Raw genomic sequence first — 18,653 nt, 5'->3', positions numbered from 1 at the left:
ACAACAAAGGGGGTGAGGAGGGTGTTCTCTGGGGTCATGTGACCTAAGCAAGAGTGAGGGGAAAGAGAGCTCTCTGAGCAAGTAAAAGGCAGGTGGTAAAGGGTCTGTTGGGTTTGAGCCTGGAGAAGTGGATGGGAAGTATTTCACACAGGGCATCGTATATGCAAAGGTCCTGAGGCAGAGAAGAACAGGTCGTGTTGGAGGAAATGAAAGAAGACCAATGAGCTGGGGTGCAGAGTGGCAGGAGGTGAGGTTATGAGGATGGGGTTGAGGGATTTACTCTGAGAGCTGTGGGACGCTTTGAAGGCGTGGGAGCAACAAAGTGATATGGGTATCAAGGGCCCTGGGTGGTGAGGTTCTTGCCATAAGCTGTATGACCTTAGACAAACATTTACCTTAGGTAAACATTGGGCACATCCATTTCCTCCTCTGTAAGGTGGGGATGGTCACAGCACATGGAGCCTTTCAAACATTCGGCTGTTACATACAGTATGAAATAAGCAATTCGTTTAGACTCTGCGCACATGAGTGCACGTGTGATATACACGTGGCCCCAAGATGTGACGCACTCTAATACTTTCTGTCCTCATCTGTTAAAGGTTTTGGCCGAGACCCCCTAAGTTCATGTTGGAACCACTGAGAGAATATGTCAAGTGTGTGTTTCACGGCGGGCCCTCGGTAAGTGGGCCTCGCTCTCCTCACCATCGTTATCATCGGGATGACTCTGGCGGTGACCAGAGCACACTGGTCATCCTGATGTCAGCATCCTGACGGTGCTGAAGGACACTGGCCCTTCGTGTCTGTGTTCAGGTCCCAGGGAAGGAGCTACACCCAGGGTCTCCTGACTGCAGGAGCTCCTGAGGGGGGAAGTGTAAATTCGGCCTTCTCCACGGTTTCCCTGGGAACTGGCCTCTCCTTGTTTTCTGGGCCTTTCCATCGACTGTGTTTTCTCAGTTTTCTTTGACTTCTTTGTTATTTACCCTCAGAATGGCTTTTTCCTGGAAGCCTCAGAGTCATTATAAGCCACTCACTTCTTTATTTTAAGTTGGGCCATGGTTCTACTTCCCCTTTCAGAGTGCAGCGTTGGAGCCTGAGTGGAACTGATTTGCATTTTCTACTAAGTATACTGCCATCCTCGGCTCTCTGGGCTGGCCTGCAGGCCTGTGCCCTGCCTGCTCCCCGTGCCCTGGCCGCTGGGAGGAGAACGTGAGACACCACGGGTTTTGTTTTGTTTGGTTTGGTTTGGTTTGGTTTTTGTTTTTGTTTGTTTGTTTGTTTCCCCTCCAAGAAACCTATCTTGGATCCTGTGTGTGGAGGTTTTAAAAGGAATCCCTGTGCAGTGAGCCTGGGGAACAAGGCCAGTGAGGGTAACCACCACAGCCCTTCATGTGTCCGGGACCCCAGCTTTCCAGATAACGTAAGCACCCCCCACTTCACCATTTACATCTTTTTAGAAGCACATGTCTCTAAATGTTAACTGGTCCTTCACAGGCGAACAGCCCCCGAAACACTGTTTTCTTTAACTCTGCCACGTTAGGCAAGGAAATTTTTGCGGTGATGATGATGATGATGGTGTTGGTGGTGGTTGTGGCTGAATTGTGTGCCCTCCCCACCCCACCCCCCCGGCTTTGTATGTTTAGAACCTAGCTCCTGGTACCTTCAAATGTGACTGTATCTGGAAGTAGGGCTTTTAAAGAGGTGATGAGGGACGCCTGGGTGGTTCAGTCAGTAAAGCGTCTGCCTTCAGCTCAGGTCATGACCTGAGGGTCCTGGGATTGAATCCCTGCATCAGGCTCCCGGCTCAGTGAAGAATCTGCTTCTCCCTCTCCCTCTGCCATTCTACCGCACGCCCCCCCCCCCCCCCCCGGCCTGTACTCTCTAGCTCTCTCTACCTCTCTGTCAAATAAATAAATAAATAAAGTCTTAAAAAAACAAAAATAAAGAGATGATAAAGTTAAAGTGAGCCTCTTAGGTGAGCCCTAATCCAGCCGGACTGGTATGCATATACTAAAAGGAAATTTGGACACACACACGCAGAGATGGACATACATAGAGGGAGAGCCCTGCGAGGACACAGAGGGAAGGTGGTGATCTGTAAGCCAGGGAGGGGGCCTCAGCAGAAGCCAACTCTGCCGACACCTGGATCTTGAGCTTCTGGCTTCCAGAACTATGAGGAAATTCATTTCTGTTGTCTATGTCATGCAGTCTGCGGTCTTTGGTTGCGACAGCCTGAGCCGGGTTATCACCGTGGTGGTGGCGGGGGTAACAAAAATAAAGAATAGGTGGCATTTATCAAGCACTTGCTGTATACCAGGACTATTCTAAGCCTTACTTGAGTCATCTCTATTACCTCTCATACCAATCCTAAGTCACCTGCCAGGTCACAGCGTAAGTGATGGCACCCAGCCCGGCTTTGGCACCTTTGCTCAGAACCTTCACTGCACCTGCTTGTCACCCCTAATAGTTCCTGGATCCCTGCCAGGTTACTTCACCACTCCTCTTTCTCGTCGCCACAGGTCTCCAAAGTAACTCTTCCTGTTCCCCCTTTCCTGGATGTCGAGACTGCAGTCAGAGTGGTCCCAGGCCACACCGTGAATATATTCATTTCTAGCGGCTGCAATAAGAAATGACCACAACCTTGGTGGTTTAAAACAGCATCAAGGCGTTCTGTTGTAATTCCGGAGGTCCGAAGTCCAGAAGTAAGGGGTCCCAGGGCTGTGCTTCCTCCGGGGGCGCTGTGGGAGAATCTGCGTCGTTCCCTTTCCAGCCGCTGCCTGTGACTGCTGGCGTCTTTTGCCCGCGTGTTGTAAGGATACATGTGATGGCATTTGGGGCCCACCTGGCAAATCCAGGGTGAGCTCCTTCTCTCGTGGTCTTTAATGGAATCATGTCATTTGTCATGTAATGTAATATTCAGAGCTCCTGGGGACTGAGAAGTGAGTATATCTTTGGGGCACCAGGCTTCCTGCCTCTCACCGTCCGTGAGCAGCAGAATGTTCCTTGATGCCAGGGCTTGCCTGATTCCAAGGCCACTCATGGCCACTCATCCTTGGGAGCTACGGCCACGAGACCTCCCAGCTCCCTTTCTGCGGTGCTATTTCTGGCTAGAGCGGCAGTGGGTGTTAGAGGCATGGGGTCCCCAAAACTGGTGGATATGTTCATTCTTTGCAGGAACAAAAAACTGGAAGCCACCAAAATGGGGATTGGTTACATCAAGTGTGGTATCCCCCCAAATGGAATAAAGGAACCATTAAAAATAATGAAGTAGGTTAGTATGCAATGATATGGGAAGATAGCCACGATGTCTTAAGAGGAAAGAACAGATTACCCATTTTTTTTTTTAAAGATTTTATTTATGTATTTGACAGACAGAGATCACAGGCAGGCAGAGAGGCAGGCAGAGAGAGAGGGGGATGTAGGCTTCCCGCTGAGCAGAGACCCCGATGCGGGGCTCGATCCCAAGACCCTGGGATCATGACCTGAGCTGAAAGCAGAGGCTTTAACCCACCGAGCCACCCAGGTGCCCCCAGATTACCCATTTTTATTCAGATAGTGTGTAGACACGTGTGTATGGCGTTAAAAATTACACTGAAATAAAATTCGCTTCCTCAGCCACATTGGCCATGTCAGAGGTGCTCATTGGCCATGTGGCTAGTAGCTATACCTTGCACCGCACCGATCTAGCACATGTCTGTCCTCTCGGCAAGTTCTGGGCAGAGAGCTTCTCGCGTTGTATGTTATAGATTTATGTGCATGTTTACTTTTTTAATAATAAGTAAGCAGATGTGCTGTTATCAGAAAAATAAGAACACGGGGGCGGTTTCCAAGGTAGCATCCTCTTTCTTAAGCAGGTGGAAGTTTATCGTTATTTACAATGCATGTATTTACACGTGTGTGTAAACTCCTTTTTACGTATGTTGCATCATGAAAATATTTTAACATACAGAGGGGAAAAAGAAGAATGTTCTGGCAGGACAGGCTTGAGGTTGGGGTGGGATCTGGTTCTCTGCCCTACCTGGCTCCCAGCTGTGGCCAAATCACGTAGCCTCAGATCCTGATCTGACAGGATCCCTTCCCGACCTGCCGTGCAGGGTTAGGGTAAGATTTACGAGTGTGGTGATGTGTGGAAACGCTCTGAAACTGAGGGACGGCCACACGGAGGTGAAGGTTCAGTAAAGAAGTGTGTTGCCCGAGGCGTGAGGGGGCACGACCTCAGGCACTCTGTGACCATGAAGGCAGCTTAGAGGCCTTGTGTCCTCCTGAGCCAAGTGTTTTCCAGATGTCAGTAAAGTTGCCAGAAACGGGGCAGAGTTGCTGTATTTCCACTGCTGTCATTGCTTGGAGATGTAGAATAACAAGTTATTTATTTAACAAGCACTTACATAGCTGTTTGCCATGACCCGTCCTCTCTAAGTGTCTTACAAATACGTGCTCATTTTATCCCCGTACAGTGCTGAGGTAGTCACCCTTAGCATGCTCATTTCATGCAGAAGGATGTCAAGGCTCAGAGAGGTCAAGTGACTTACAAAGGTCACAGAGCTGGGGAAGAATGGAGTGTCTAACTAAGGCAGTCCACACTTTCTCTTTTCTTCCCTTCTCCTCACGGTTCCTCTTGCTCCTGTCAGTTGTGGTCCTAGAGTTCCTTATGTCCGTTTATCTGTCTCAGGCACATGAGATTTAAACGGAAATGAAATCTCATGAGTAGGTGTTCTTGACTGACGTGGTAGCTTCTGGTTCCTGGCTGAGTTTGGTAGCATGACAAAATGGGGACAGGCTAAGGAGTTAGGGCAGTCTGGACACCAGTCAGCAATCTGACACCTGGTTTGTGACTTCTGGCAGATTACTCTGATCTTGAAGTGGGGTTCTGTGAGGGTCGTAAGTTCACCTGCTGTGACAGTGCTTGGCGCCACGACAGGCAGGCCGTCGGTGCCTCATGTGTTCCTGTCCTTCCTTCCTCTGTGTCTTGGGCAGGGAGCTTAGGCTTGAGGGTACGGAGACGAGGAAGGGCTGGTGCCTCTTTAAGGAGGTTATGGAACAGCCTCGCTGGGGCCTGGGGAACTTTCTAGATCTGTAGTCGGGGAAGCTGAGTTCTAGCCAGTGCCAGCTCTCCTACCTCAGAGACACTGGACAAGTTGCTCTGGTCCTCTGGGTTTCACTTTGGCCATCTGTACATAGGGCTCTGTCTTGTCATTTACTGATTTGTCATGGTTAGGTCAGGACCAGGCTGTGCCTGAGGGGCCACTGCGGTGGTAGCAGGTGGATACGGTGCGTGGGGCACAGCACCCGCTTTTCCCTTCAGGCTGCTCCTGTCCGTGCTTGGGGGAGGCCTCCTGACTCTCTCCTGAAGCAGAAATGATGCAAACAAAGGCAGCTTCCGACGGTCTTCAGCCAGTCGGGGTCTGCGGGTGGCAGATCTCACAGGTGACAGCGGAATTGGCGGCAGCTGTCACTCTGAGCTGGTGACAGGGTGTGGGGGCTGCGCTCATCATTCTTAGGACTGAAAATTATTCTTCTTTAAAAGGGGCCTCTGGTGAATGGGGCTGCCCACCCGTGCGCCTTGCTGGAGTGCGAGGCGTGGGGCTGCCGACTGAGCAGTGGAAGGGACAGGAGCCGGCCCCACAGTCCTCCGTGTTGCACAGCTTCCTGGGGATGTGGCCGTTGCAGCAGGAAGCCGGGGAGTAAACACATGGACGGCCCATTCAGCTTACCTTTCTACTTCCCTGTAGCAGCGCCCTGAGTGGGAGGCCGCTCAGTGTCACCTCGAGTCTCAGGTCCTCATAAAAGGAGTTAATATCCTGTAATTACACGAATGTATTGCACTTAGCAGGCCCATTTAAAGAAGGGCAGCAAAAGGGATCCTTTTTCAACAGTGTGACCTTTACTGGGCAAATGAAATCCCAAAGCTTGCCCGTGGAAGGCTTCTGAAGGGACTCCATGGTTTTATTTCTTCTTTGCCTCATCTGATGATTTGTAAAGATCTTTCCAAATTCCAGTGGCACTTGCGTAGTCGTTGAGACTTAGAAATGGAGCAGGCCTCTTTTGATTGCTGCGGTACACACTGATAGGTATTAGTCACCTTGGGTTCATTCTGAGAAGCAGGTGGAGGGGCAGATCGAGTCCCACATCGGGCTCCTTGCTCTGCGGGGAGCCTGCTTCTCCTTCTGCCTGATGCTCCACCTGCTGGGCTCTTGCTCTCTCTCTTTTAAATAAATACAATCTTAAAATTAAAAAATAAAGAATCTGAGACTAAAATGATAGGAGCAGAGGTGCTGAGGAAAACGAGCTTTGGGCGTGCCGTTCTGCTGGGTACATCACACAGTCTCATGTCTCCTCTCGTCAGTCCTGCACGGGTGGCACTGCTCATAGCCTTGGACTCTTGGACTCCATGTGCCCCAGGTCATGTAGCTGGGTGGGACCTGGTTAAGACTCAAACCCGGGGTCATTGCAAAGCCATTGCCATGAACTGCAAAGCCATCAAGTCCTGGGAACTGCTCAGCGGACAGTATCCTTGACCCCAGCCCTGCAGGGTAAGTTAGATCTAGATAAGGAGAGAAGAAAAGGAAGGGAATTCTGCATGGCGTGGAACCCTGCCCATTAGTGGTGAGCTCTACCGGGCAGCGACCGTGTTGTCCAGAGCCACCACTGCATCCCCAGTACCTGGGTGAGCGGCGGGTGCATGATGTGTGGTCAGTGAATATTGCTCGAGGATAGAGCCATTCTATGATCCAGCAGTCACACTACTGGATATTTACCCCCCCCCCCAAAAAAAATACAGAAACACTAATTCAGAGGGATATGTGCGTTCCTATATTTATAGCAGCATTATCTGCAGTAGCCAAAATATGGAAGCAGCCCAAGTGTCCATGGACTGATGAATGTATGAAGAGGATGTGGTGTATGAAGACAAGGCAATATTACTCAGCCGTCAGAAAGAATGAAATCTTGCCATTTGCAATGTCATGGATGGAGCTAGAGTGTACTATGTTAAGCTAAGTGAAGTAAGTCAGTGGAAGAATAATACCATACGATTTCACTCATGTGGAATTTAAGAAACAAAACAAATGAGCAAAGGCAAAACAGAGAGGGAGGCACATCAAGAAACAGACTCTTAACTATAGAGAACAAACTGAGGGTGACCGGAGGGAAGGTGGTTGGGGGGTGGGGGAACAGAGGCTGGGGGTTAGGGAGGGCCCTTGTCGTGAAGAGCCCGGGGTGATGCGAGGAGGTGTTGAGTCACCGCGTCGTACACCTGAAACCAACACTGTATGTCAGCTCTGCTGGAATTAAAATTTATAAAAAAAAAAAACAAAAAAATCAGGAAACAGTAATTATTGTGTGTATGGATACACAGACATTTGTCTTCTCAATAGACCCTGGGCCTCTTGAGGGCAGGGACTATGTCTTAGAAATCTGGATGCTCCACAGCTCCCAGTGGTTAATGGATGACGAACACTCAGTAAATATGTTCTGATGGAATGAATGAGTGAACGGCAGGTAAGGGATGGTGAGACGGGCCTGAGTGAGGAGGCATTGATGCTTTGGGAAATACTGAGCAGTACACATGGGCCGGCATGCTCAGGGCAGATCATGGAAGGTCTTTAGTGCAGGAGAAGGAGCTCCTGTGTTCTTTTTTTAAGGCCTTTTTTTTTTTTTTTTTAAGCCATCTCTTAATGCACAATGATGCGGGGTCTACAGAAACCCAGCCAGTGCCCAGACCTTGATATTTATAGGAACCACCGTCAAGCTCAGCGTAGAAATCACTTTTCTGTAGGACTGCCTTAACCTATGCCCGTTGTCACTGGCTTCCCACCTTGGGGTAAGCACAGTGTTAGAGTCAAAAGGAGACCCGTGAAAATCTGTGAATGGGAGCTGGTAGGGGATGGATGTTATTGCCGGGTGCTGGAGTCGTTTTTACAATAGTGTGGCTGGAAAATCCCCACCAGTCTCCTCTACAATGATCTGCTCAACCTGGGACTTTTCAATAAAAACTGTCCTTTCTTTTCAGGTGTTGGCTAAATTTGTGGTTTTAAGAAATCCTGAGAGCCGGAGAGCAGCCCTGGGAGAAGCCCTTCCCGGGGGCACTCGGAACCTTCTGGTCCAGAAGTTCCCCTCACCTGGACTTATGACCCGCGGCTTCGCTCCCAGTCTGCCCACTGAGTTCCACAAGATGGGCTCCTTCCGCAGGCCCAGGCCGCGCTTCATGAGCTCCCCAGTGCTCAGCGATCTGCCCCGGTTCCAAGCAGCCCGGCAGGCTCTGCAGCTCAGCTCCAACTCGGCCTGGAACAGGTAACGGGGAGGGGGCGATCGTCGTGGAGTAGACAGTGGCCAAGGGCCAGAGAAGGGCCTGGGGACTGGTTTAGCTTCTGCTCCTTTGGAGAGCTCCGTTCCAGAAGGTCGTGATTATACAGCTAGGCAGCTGTTGAAGAAGCACGTTTTCCTGTGGACGACGTGTCCACTGCCTTCCCTTGTTTGAGCCCCTGGGGGCCTCTGGGCTACCGGAGTCCGTTAACCGTCCCCGGACTGACAGTTCCTGTCCTGCTCCTTAGTCAACCTTAGACTATTCGAGTACCCAGGGGTGGGCCCGAGTAAGGAACCTCAAGTCACCTGTTACCTCTCTGGGAAGGTAAGACATAAGCCAAATGAGTGGTATCAACCCGTGAGCCACAGATGCATGGGGAAGGAGATACTGGCTTTTATGCAGTGTCTGGCCGATGTTTTATACACCAGGCAACGAGTAAGACAGGATCAACACCACGTTTTGCATCCCTCTGGGCTGCTGCTTTTGTATCTAGCCATTACTCTTTGGATGAATTAAATGCTTCATGATTTTAACTGACTGAGCCTCCCAGGAACCCAGCATATCATTATTTTAAAGCATTACTGAATTCTTTGTACTTTGACTCATTCTGGATTTTCTCATGAATGCGCAACTCTCACAATGGTGCTGAAGATGGGGCTCTGACATGTTTTGCTGTGAATGGATCTGTGTTCTTAAAAAAAAAAAAAAAACAACAAAACCCTGGGATCCTCGATAAAGAAGAGATTGCAGTCTGCTGCTTGCTGACATATTGGGCTGGTGCCGCAGAGCCTGTGGAGTCAAGACTTAGCTGTGGCCCCGCCAGGGACTAACCCACCAATGCCTCTGCACCTCCCAGGAGGGGAATGGAAGGGGCGAGAGAGGCTAGCCTCAGTGAGACTCTTCCAAGGTAACCCTATCAAAAAGGCAAGGAAAAAGCAATTCGTATCAGCCCCAGGCACACAGGCTGCTCTGGGAGGACAGGGACCTCCTAAGTGAAGAAACCCCAGGCACTCTTGGCATCCACTTGCGCCATTTTGGATTTCTCCAAGCCCAGCGTCCTGAGAGCACATCCCAGCATCTGCCCTTCCTGAGGGCTGCTTGCCAGCAGGGCCGCCGGTGGGGCCAGTGAGGAAGACCAGCTTGCCTTTGAGAAACTTGGGGGGGAGGGTCTTCCTTTGAATCTTCTTGGTCTCAGTCTTCTTGTCTCTCCAGTGACCGGGGGAAGGAAGTAACGGATTTCCAGGAATGGAAAACGGTGCCATGTTTGTGCCATGGGTTCCCTGGCCCTTGCACCTGCTTTTAGCCCTGAGCTGTTGATCGAGGCTGCTCTAGGCAGACAGATCCTCTAACAAGGGCTCGTTTCTGTTTCCCCCATAGCGTCCAAACTGCCGTGATCAACGTCTTCAAAGGAGGTGGCTTGCAAAGCAACGAGCTCTATGCACTGAACGAAAATATCAGGTACGTGGATGGCTGGGTCAGGGGCCATTTTTCCCCTGTGGGCCTGAGGTTCCCTGCTGTGGGCCTGAGCTGGAGCAGCGGGGGCTGTCCCACTGGCAGCCTTAGCTTAAATTTTTTGTCTGCTTGGTTCTTGTTGCTCCTGTCGACTTTTACTGGCTTATATGGCTACTAAGCTCCAAGACCCTTATCTGTCTAGATAATAATGATCCATGGCGGGTTCATCCATTTATTGCTGTGTGGGGCACGGTGGGGGGAACCAGGGGGTGGAGGGTTGACATATGGCAGATGTCATATATGTCACGTCTGTACGTATGGATTGTGCCCTGCTTAACCATTAGGTGCCATATTGGGTAAGATGGCCTCATGGTTGAAACCAGACTGCCTGGGATTCTGTTGCCCTTGCGGCTTTTACTGACTTAAGTTTCTTACCAACTTCTTTGTTCCTCAGTTTCCTCTTACATAAAGTATGGGTGGGAAATGTGCTTACTTCCATAGGATTCTTGTAAAGATTTAAATTGAGCTATTGTATAAATGACCTGTTAGGACAGGGTCGGAGCTCTCTAAGTACTGGGGGCTCTTATGACTGTGCACGTTGTCGCGGTCATTACGGTTGAGTTTTGGCGATAACAACCCTCAATAAGATATGGTCCTTGAGGGGTTTCTTGTCTTCCAGAATCTTCTCAGTAGTGACAGCTTTTCATAAATTTATTCACTCCTTCAACAAATATTTGAGTGCTGCTTATTGGCCAGGCACTGGAGAGACAGCACTGAGCAAAGACCGAGGTGGACCCTGCTGTCCTGGGATTTATATTCAGTCAGGGGGGCCATCGTTGGTCAATTAATTATACCTATAAAATGTGAAAGTGCTATTGTGACAGCTGCTGTGAGGAAAGAACATCTGTTTGACTTGATCTTGCCGAGGCCAGAGTGATGTCCTACTTGTGCCATCTTCTGGAGGACCAGTGGGAATTCACCAGGTGAAACTGCATGTGCAAAGGTCCTGTGGTGGCAGTGAGCAAGAAACCAAGAAAAGGCCCACAAGCAGAGACTGCCCAAGGTTTGGGGGTGGTATGGTCAGGTTAGTGTTTTGGTGAAATGAGGAGAGAGAGAGGCAGGAGCAGCCCAGAGCACCAAATCTCCTGGGGAAGGAGGTTGCACATTAGGCCTTTTAATGTCCTGGTGTTCTTGCTTGTCTGGTGTGTTAAGTGCAGAACATGAAGGCTAAAGACCCAGCCCTGGAGTGGGCAGAACAATAAATAAGGCCATTATGTGGGTCCTGTTTACATTTAGTGAAGATGTGTGTTTTAAGGGTCAGTGAGGTGTTTTAAGAGCTCTGCTTTCATTAAACCTTTGGGGCTCAGAAGTAAACTGAGGTGTGTTGAATTTCTACCCAGGAACTTGAATTTCACATAGTAATTACACAAATAGGGAAGAGATAATAGAGCTTGTCTAGCCCAAGGCCTCCTTTTACAGAGAAGGAAACTGAGGCCCCACGAAGTCAAGTGACAGGGGCAAAGCTGGGTCAGCCAACCCCTGGGTTGCAGGAACTCGATTTTACTCCAAGAACTGAGATCCTGGCCTCTCTGGGAGGGTTCTTTAGCTCACAGTGGAAGTATAAATAAATAAAACAGTGACTCAGGAACGTGCTAATTGTTCCTCACTTCGGGAGACCGATCCTGAAATTGTACTTAAAATCTTTGTGGGCAGCGAGGAAAAGTACTGGCCACGGCAGATTCCACCAGACCTTTTATCCCTGGGGGGTTGTTGCTAACTGAGAAGCCTGCAGGTGCCCAGGGCGTCTTCTGAATGTGGGAGACTGGCTGGATGCACAGAGGTGAGAGTTGCCCCTGTGTTGAAAGGGGATTGGATCGCCCTGGCAGGACGTGGGGCGGGTGACATGTCAGCCTCTTTCTCAACCGGAAATTAAGACTTTTATGTGAAATTTCCTGGCTTTTAAATGTTAATAAATAAACCAAATTTCCCCCAAACATTAGTGCAGGTCAAACAAAACATATCTGTGGGCTGAATGGGACAGAGGCTGTGTGTTGACGCGAGGAGCCCCAGCCTGCGTGAAGGCCGTGCTGATGACGGCTGGCCTAGCACCAGGGTCACATGAGTGGGGGAAGGGAGCTTGTCTGGAAAAGCACGGAGCACCTTTTACGTCCATAGGCCCACCCGACCCTCCTCACAGCTGATCCTCCTCACAGCCATGTGAGGCAACTGTTGTTCTCGTAGTTTATCCATAAACGTGTGGATAAGGAAAATAAAATAACTCTTGTCCAAGGTCCCCCAGCTATGGAAAGGGCGGCGTTGGAACCTGAACCCGTCTCAGACACCTGTGTTAGTCTGCTCAGGCTGCTGTAACCAATGTCACAGGCCGGGTGGCTTCTACCATAGACATTTACTTCTCACCGGTCTGGAAGCTGGGAAGTCTGAGGTCAAGGGGCGCTCAGATTCGGTTCCTGCTAAGAGCCCAGGTCCTGGCTGCTCCCTCACTGTGTCCTCCCAGGGCTCCTCCCCTTTGTGTTCAGCAAGCTCTCCCATTTCTTCTTCTAAGGTCACTAATCCCATCTCGAGGGCCACACCCTCATGACCTCATGGAAACCAGATGACCTTCCAGAGGCCCCATCTCGAAGTACCAGCAGATAGAGAGGGGGACTTCAACACAGGAGCTTGGCAGGGACACAGGTCAGCCCAGAGCAACACCTGTGCTCTCAGTACCGCCTCCTAGAGTTGGAGGTTTCAGACTGGAAGAAAGTTTAAACCGTTGGTCTTGGTCTTCTGCTTTTCTTTCACGAGGCCCCTGAGACCCCATCTTTCATCATGTGTTGTGATTCTTAACCACCCTCTGAGAAGCACGACCCCCCCCCCCCACTACTCCTTCCCAATATTGGGTCTGGGGGTGGGGGGCAGGGCTGACTGTTCTTTCCTATGTTTTGAGCAATTTTCCGGCCGGTGAGAAATACACGTGGTTGGGGTTTAACACTGATTGCCCAGATGTGACGTGAGCCCGGAAGATGTCAAAGCTGTCAAAAACCAGACTTGTTCTTGACCTTCTCCAGGAGAGTGGTTAGTGTAGAGATGGGTTTTCACATCATAGACGCTCAGAGCCTGACTGGGAACATTCAAGGCATGCCAGGCGTCGGTGTGACTCGGTCCCCAGTGGAGTCAGGTGAGCCAGCCTGCACGCATGCCCACCTCTGCAGGTGCCTGCGTGGGAATGAACACAGCTGTCCCTCATTTCAGCAATTACAATGCCAGAACAGTCCTGCTGCTCTTCGTGGAGACATTTGGGTTTGGGTTTTCCTTTTCTTTTCTCTTTTGGAAGCAGGTTCATAAAGCCAACAGGGTGGAGGGATGTCCGGTGTAGAGGGTGTATGAGGCGGGGGTACAGGACAGTAGGAACAAAGGGAAGAGAATGTGGAAGGAGAGAGGACCAGTGATTCTCCAGCCCACTTTGCAGTCAGTTGTGATGGGTGTTTGTGCCAGAATGTCTGTGCCAGGTCCAGGAGAATTTTTTAACTTGTGAAGTCGTGTCTAGGGGCGCCTGGGTGGCTTAGTGGGTTAAAACCTCTGCCTTCCGCTCAGGTCTTGATCCCAGGGTCCTGGGATCAAGCCCCTCGTCGGGCTCTCTGCTTTGCAGAGAGCCTGCTTCCCTTCCTCTCTCTGCCTGCCTGTCTGCCTATTTGTGATCTCTCTGTCAAGTAAATAAAATCTTTAAAAGAGAGTCGTGTCCAGATTCAGAGAGACTGGGCATCAAGAGGGGACCAGCTGTGTGACCTTGGGCAAGTTACTTTGTTTTTCTCGGTCTGTTTTTTCTTCCATGAAACAGGGATAGTAATAGCATCAACCTCACGGTGGTTGGCAGGCCAAGATGGTGCTAAACGGGTCACGAGGGCAGGGTCTAGTGTGTAAATACGTTAACCATTATGGCGTCTATCCTTGTGAAATGGTAGTGATAATAAAGTGATAAATGATGGACGAGTACCACGTGTGAGAGCATGGGGCAGTGTGGTGACTCGCCGCACGGACGGTGTTGTGTAAAGACCCCTCCAGCAGTTCGGATGTGGTGAGCTCACTTTGAGCAAGAGAGGTCCAGGACGGGCTCCTCCAAGAATGTGCTGGACTTGGAGTCTGGGTGAGGCTGGGTTCTTACAAGGAGCCAGCTGTTTGTCCTTTCCGCAAAGAAAAGAACGAGAGGAAATGACTCTCTGTTCTCCGTTCTACTCAAGCCAAACGGTAATAAACTTTGATGGACCGTCCAAGTTCAGAATCAAAGCCGAAATCAGCGTCCCCACGTCCCCGCGGCCAGCCCTGGCAGCCTTTTAAGTGGTAGGGTTAGTACATGATCGTGAGTACCTGGAGGTCCTCTCGGTTTAAACTCTCTGTGGGGCATCGATGTGGTTTTTAATCCTGTTCCTGGCCTCAATGCTGATGGGGCTGCCGTTTGGCAGTGGGGCACACCTGGGTCTGAGGTTTGGGGTTGGTGAGCTCCCCGAAGACCGTGTCTGCAGTGGGGAGGCGAGCACAAGGCAGATTGCCGGGGGAGTATAGACGGGGGGCATGGAATTATTTGGGGGAAGGTGATAATTGGAGGATGTTGAAATCTGGAGGATGAGCAGGTTTGGGTCAGTCGGGATATAACCTCCTTGCCACAGCCGTCTCCAGGCCTTCCCACCCCTCCTCCTCCCCAGGAAGCATTTTTTTCCCCTCTGCCTTAATGAATGCTCAGAGGCGAGGTTTCCGGAAGCCAGAGATGGGTTATCTGCAGCTGGCCTGAGGCAGGAAACTCACATTTTCCTTCTCTCTCCAACCACGCAGCTTCTGTTCTTGTTGGGAAGGAGGCGGCGTGGAGGAAACCCCAGAGATTTTCAAGGAAAGAGGTTCCAAGAATTGCTCTTGGTCTTTGACTGGTCTGAGTTGAAACGCCCTTCTCCTGAGTCATTTGGCTGCCTGAGCCCCTCCATGCCCCGAAGGGAAACGCACCTCAGGTTTTCCCATCTCTGTGAGCGAGTCTGTTGGTTGGGTCGTGGGACCCGCAGCCGCTGGGGGGAAGCGCTGGGACGAGCTGGGGAGGAGCGGAGTCTGGATGCGGCCCCCAGGCTGGCAGAGTCTGAGGCGAGGCTCCCGGAGGTGATGACGATAGCAGACATTTGTGTCGGGTTTAGTCTGAATGCTTTCAATATGGCCGTTCTTCTAGAACTCCCCACAGCTCTCTGAGACAGATCCTGTATCCCTGTCTTACGGATGAGGACACAGAGGCACAGGGAGCCAGGACAACATGCCCAGAGTCACAGAGCTGGTTAGTAGCCATACTGGGATTTGAACCCGGGCCTCCCCTTTCTTAAACACCGAGTAAGCAGGCGGCAAGAGGAATGCAGAGCCTGCATCGTCCAGATCTAGGCCTGACGTCCCTGGGTATAGGACATAGATTTGCCCCCAGATCCTGAGGTAGGCGAGGCATTGTTTTCTGACGACCCTGCTTTGGGAGGGCTTAAGGTGGAGTCTCTTTTCAGCCCAGATGGTTCTGCCCGAGTATATGTGTTGTCCCTGTCTGTGTCTGTTCTGGCTGAGACACACCCTTGACTTTGGGGGCAGGAAGAGTAGTGAGAGGGAAGTGACAAATCGGGAACCTCGGGCTGGCCCCTGTGGTGGTGGTTGGCCCGTATGGTGTTTTGAGTCTCCCCTGAAAATCCAGGCCTCTCTGGAAAGTTCACATCGGGTAACACTGGGAAGTGTAGTCTGGCCTGGAACTGGTCAGCGGGAGCCAAGGCCTGCCTGCTGGCTTTCAGGGGGTGCACTGCAGCCCCCCCATTCACACCCACCCGCATCCTCCACCCCTCTAACCCACCTGGCCTGTGAGCATGTGGGGTACCATGGGCTGACTTTGAGGTCGGCCTTATTTTGGGTGAGGATCTACATATATGGCCCCGGGCAAGGCTGTGAGCATCAGCCTCCTCTCATCTGTCCCCTACCACGGGGACATTGACGAATTAGCAGTGCTGCATGTCAGCTTCCTAGCATCGTGCCTGTGACATGGTTAGAAGGTCAGGGGCACCGGGCTGGCTTAGTCGGTAGAGTGTGTGACTCGATCTTGGGGTTGTTTAAGCCCCACGATGGGTGTAGAGATTACATTAAAAAAAAAAAAAGGAAGGCCCATGGAAGCTCTTTGTTGGTTGTCTCCATCTTTTTTTACTGTCCCCACAGCCCCCCCCCCCTTAGGGTGCAGGAAAGCAAGAGGTACGGGAGTCCTCGCATTTTACATGAGTCGTGGACACCGCCTCCAGTGGGCCCCAGTAAAATGGACCCAGGGAGGAAAGCGGCATCTGCGTTAAGTGCTTAAAGATGCTGCCTCCTTAAAATAATGTTCTGTTGCAGAAATGAGGGAGGTGATCTTCAGGGGAGTCAGCAGTCAGGTTGGGGTTCAGGTTGGAGGGGCACTGACCAGCTACCATATTGGGAACAGGGCCTGGATCACGAGGAGGTCGGGTTGGATCCTGCCAAGGCGCTGGGTTGGGGGGCCTGAGTATTGGGGCAGCCCCTAGTTAGTTGCCAGAGGACACGGAAATACCGAACAGCTCCTCCGGCCGTCCTGATGGAAGCTGGGAACCACGAGCCCCATGACGCCCGTCTCTGAACCACGGCCGCCTCCTCTCCGGGATTTGGCTGCTCTGGGTCTTTCCCCATGTGCCAGGGAGATGGTGGCTCGTACCCGAGGTGGTTTCTCTCTGTCCTCTGGGCCACTCCTGTGCCACCTGCCCCCGCAGTGTCCCCGTGCCCCGCCACCAGCCAGGATCCGGCTCTGGCCTGGTCTTGTTTACTCTTCAAGCCCACAGAAGTGGGAAGTTGAGTTGACAAGACAGTGAGGGGCGAGATGGCGGGTCTGTGTAATAACAGGAAATCTTGTCATCTGGGGTGATGTCTCGCCCAGTCAGCCTGGGAGGGGAGAAAGGGTGAGATAATACAGACCAGTGTGTGGTTCCCCATTTTTTCCCTATTGTGGCCTTTCTGGCTTCTGACTGAACGTCGTGCCCTGTTCCCTTTTGGGTTGGGTCCGCATGAGCGTCCTTTGCCATTACTCCCCGGTCCCCACTTCCTCCTTGCAGCTCAGGCTGCTGCTGCTGCTGGTTAGCAGCAGGACTCTGTTTGCACACAAGGCCTGGCCTGGAAGCCCCATGCGTGACACAGGCGAAGCTGGAGCCCCGTGAGCCGGGACGTCCCCTCCATCTTCGTCAAGCCACCTTTTCCCCCGAGTTCGCACCCACCTTCTTCCCTTTGTTACCCTTCGTTCATTCAGCAAGGTCTGGCCCCCACAGCCGGCCCCCTTCGTGAGTTTCACCGGGGTCCTTCATGCCAGGCTTGGGAATGGGCTGGTCCGGCGTACTCCAAAGGAGATGCAGAGAAGCCGTTGGGTCAGGTTCTTGGGAGCGTGGGCATCCCGGTCCGCAGCCCTGGACGACGCGCCCCTGCCTGGCTTTGTGTGCCTCAGGCCTGTTCTGGGAACTGCCCAGTTCAGGATGAACTCCTTTAACCCCTGCGGTAGTCCACAGAGTGGTATCCTTGTTAACCCCTGAACTCCGGCTGGGGACCGGGTGCAAGGGACTGACCGGTGATGCTGACTTGCAGGGGTGATCGCTGACAGCGGGCTTCAGTCCCGGTCCTCACGCTCCACGAGGCCCCTCTCCTCTCTGTCCGTACTGACCTCTTCTTATCCTTGTGGATAAGAAGCGGAGCTGCTACCATGACCTGTGGCTTTGTGTTTGGCTTACAGGAGGAAGCACCTGTTGTGTTTGTTGTGGACCTCAGCGCCTGGCCCCTGGGCTTTGAAACCTTCAGTTTGGGGGAAAATCATCCTGCTCCATCCTGGGGGACATTTACTCTGATTCCTTATTCTTATCTATTTGTTCTAATAAGGAATTACATTCCTCTTTTCAGGGAAAATTCCCTGGGAGAGAGTGGAAAAAGGGGGAGCGGGGCTGCCAGAGTCTCAGCCCCCCGTGCCTTAGCCAGAGCATGCAGCCTAGGGCTTGGAGGCAATGAGAGTTTTCACCTCTTTCGGATCTAGGGAACCACAAACCACAGGTTCGTTAATTCTGTTGTCATTCCTCCTGCTTTGCTCTCCTTTCTGGTGCTTTCCAAACTCTACTGGCGAAGTTAGCAAGGAAGGTTAGAGGGTGAGTTGACTCTCTGTGAATTTAGGTCTGCGCATCTCTAACGCTTTGGTGACTGTAGTGTCTGTTTTTGGAGAAGATGGGGCTCCTGTGCCTCATGAGACCATGACCCCAGGGGGGAAGAAATCTCTGTCCGGCCCTGTTTATCCCTTCCAGCAGCTAGCACCCTGTCTGACACACAGCAGGTGTTCCGGAAATGGCTGTGATTCGGTGAATGAATTTGTGGGATCTCTAGTCTCTCTCAGGGGCTCTGGAGGGAAGGTACTGCCGAGTCCTCCCCTGAAGATGATGTATCAAGACATTGGGGTGGAAAATCCCTTTTTCTCTCAGTTCAGCTAAGATCACTTTTTTCAGAAGTACTCTTTCCTTGTAAATCAAGTGCTAGCAGAATAAACACCGAGAATAGAAACAGGTTGGAGCTTGTGCGGTGACTCAGCGGCAGTCTGCTTTCCCGTGGCTGGGCCAGCTCTGGCCGCCTCCCCACTTTTCTCTCTGAGTTGAATTCTCAGGCTGCCAGGCTGAGGTGGGTTCCCTGGGACCACCCGCTTCCTGACATTGCAACCTTGATGGGAACTCCCTCCCAGAATTCCTTCTCGGCTGCAGGCCATATGGTGGTAACCCTTGTGGTGGTTTTTGTTAAATAAATTTATGGTTTTTTCATAGGATTCATGGGGTACAGAAATTTTAAATAAAGGAGTTATACTATAAAGAATCTTGGGGTGCAT

The 18,653-nt window shown here is 51.5% G+C and overlaps 1 protein-coding gene across 9 annotated transcripts in view; it reads left to right on the top strand.

Annotated features, from left to right (window-relative positions):
* The window catches only part of PRR5L (proline rich 5 like), a 75,970-nt gene that overhangs the window by 16,046 nt on the left and 41,271 nt on the right, over positions 1-18,653 (top strand). For 8 of the 9 annotated variants that reach the window (XM_046015367.1, XM_046015369.1, XM_046015364.1 and 5 more), the window contains 2 exons: positions 8,006-8,286; positions 9,677-9,757. In XM_046015367.1, the coding sequence (XP_045871323.1) occupies positions 8,123-8,286; positions 9,677-9,757 (245 nt within the window). In that variant the 5' untranslated portion in view covers positions 8,006-8,122. Of the gene's footprint in view, positions 1-326; positions 679-8,005; positions 8,287-9,676; positions 9,758-18,653 lie in introns of those variants that run through there. The other variant, XM_046015363.1, reaches the window with a different exon arrangement.

Source organism: Meles meles, chromosome 8 (genome assembly GCF_922984935.1).
Source record: "Meles meles chromosome 8, mMelMel3.1 paternal haplotype, whole genome shotgun sequence".
NCBI lineage: Eukaryota > Metazoa > Chordata > Mammalia > Carnivora > Mustelidae > Meles > Meles meles.
The sequence above is the reverse complement of the archived record's forward strand: the minus strand, read 5'-3'. Positions and strand labels throughout refer to the sequence as shown.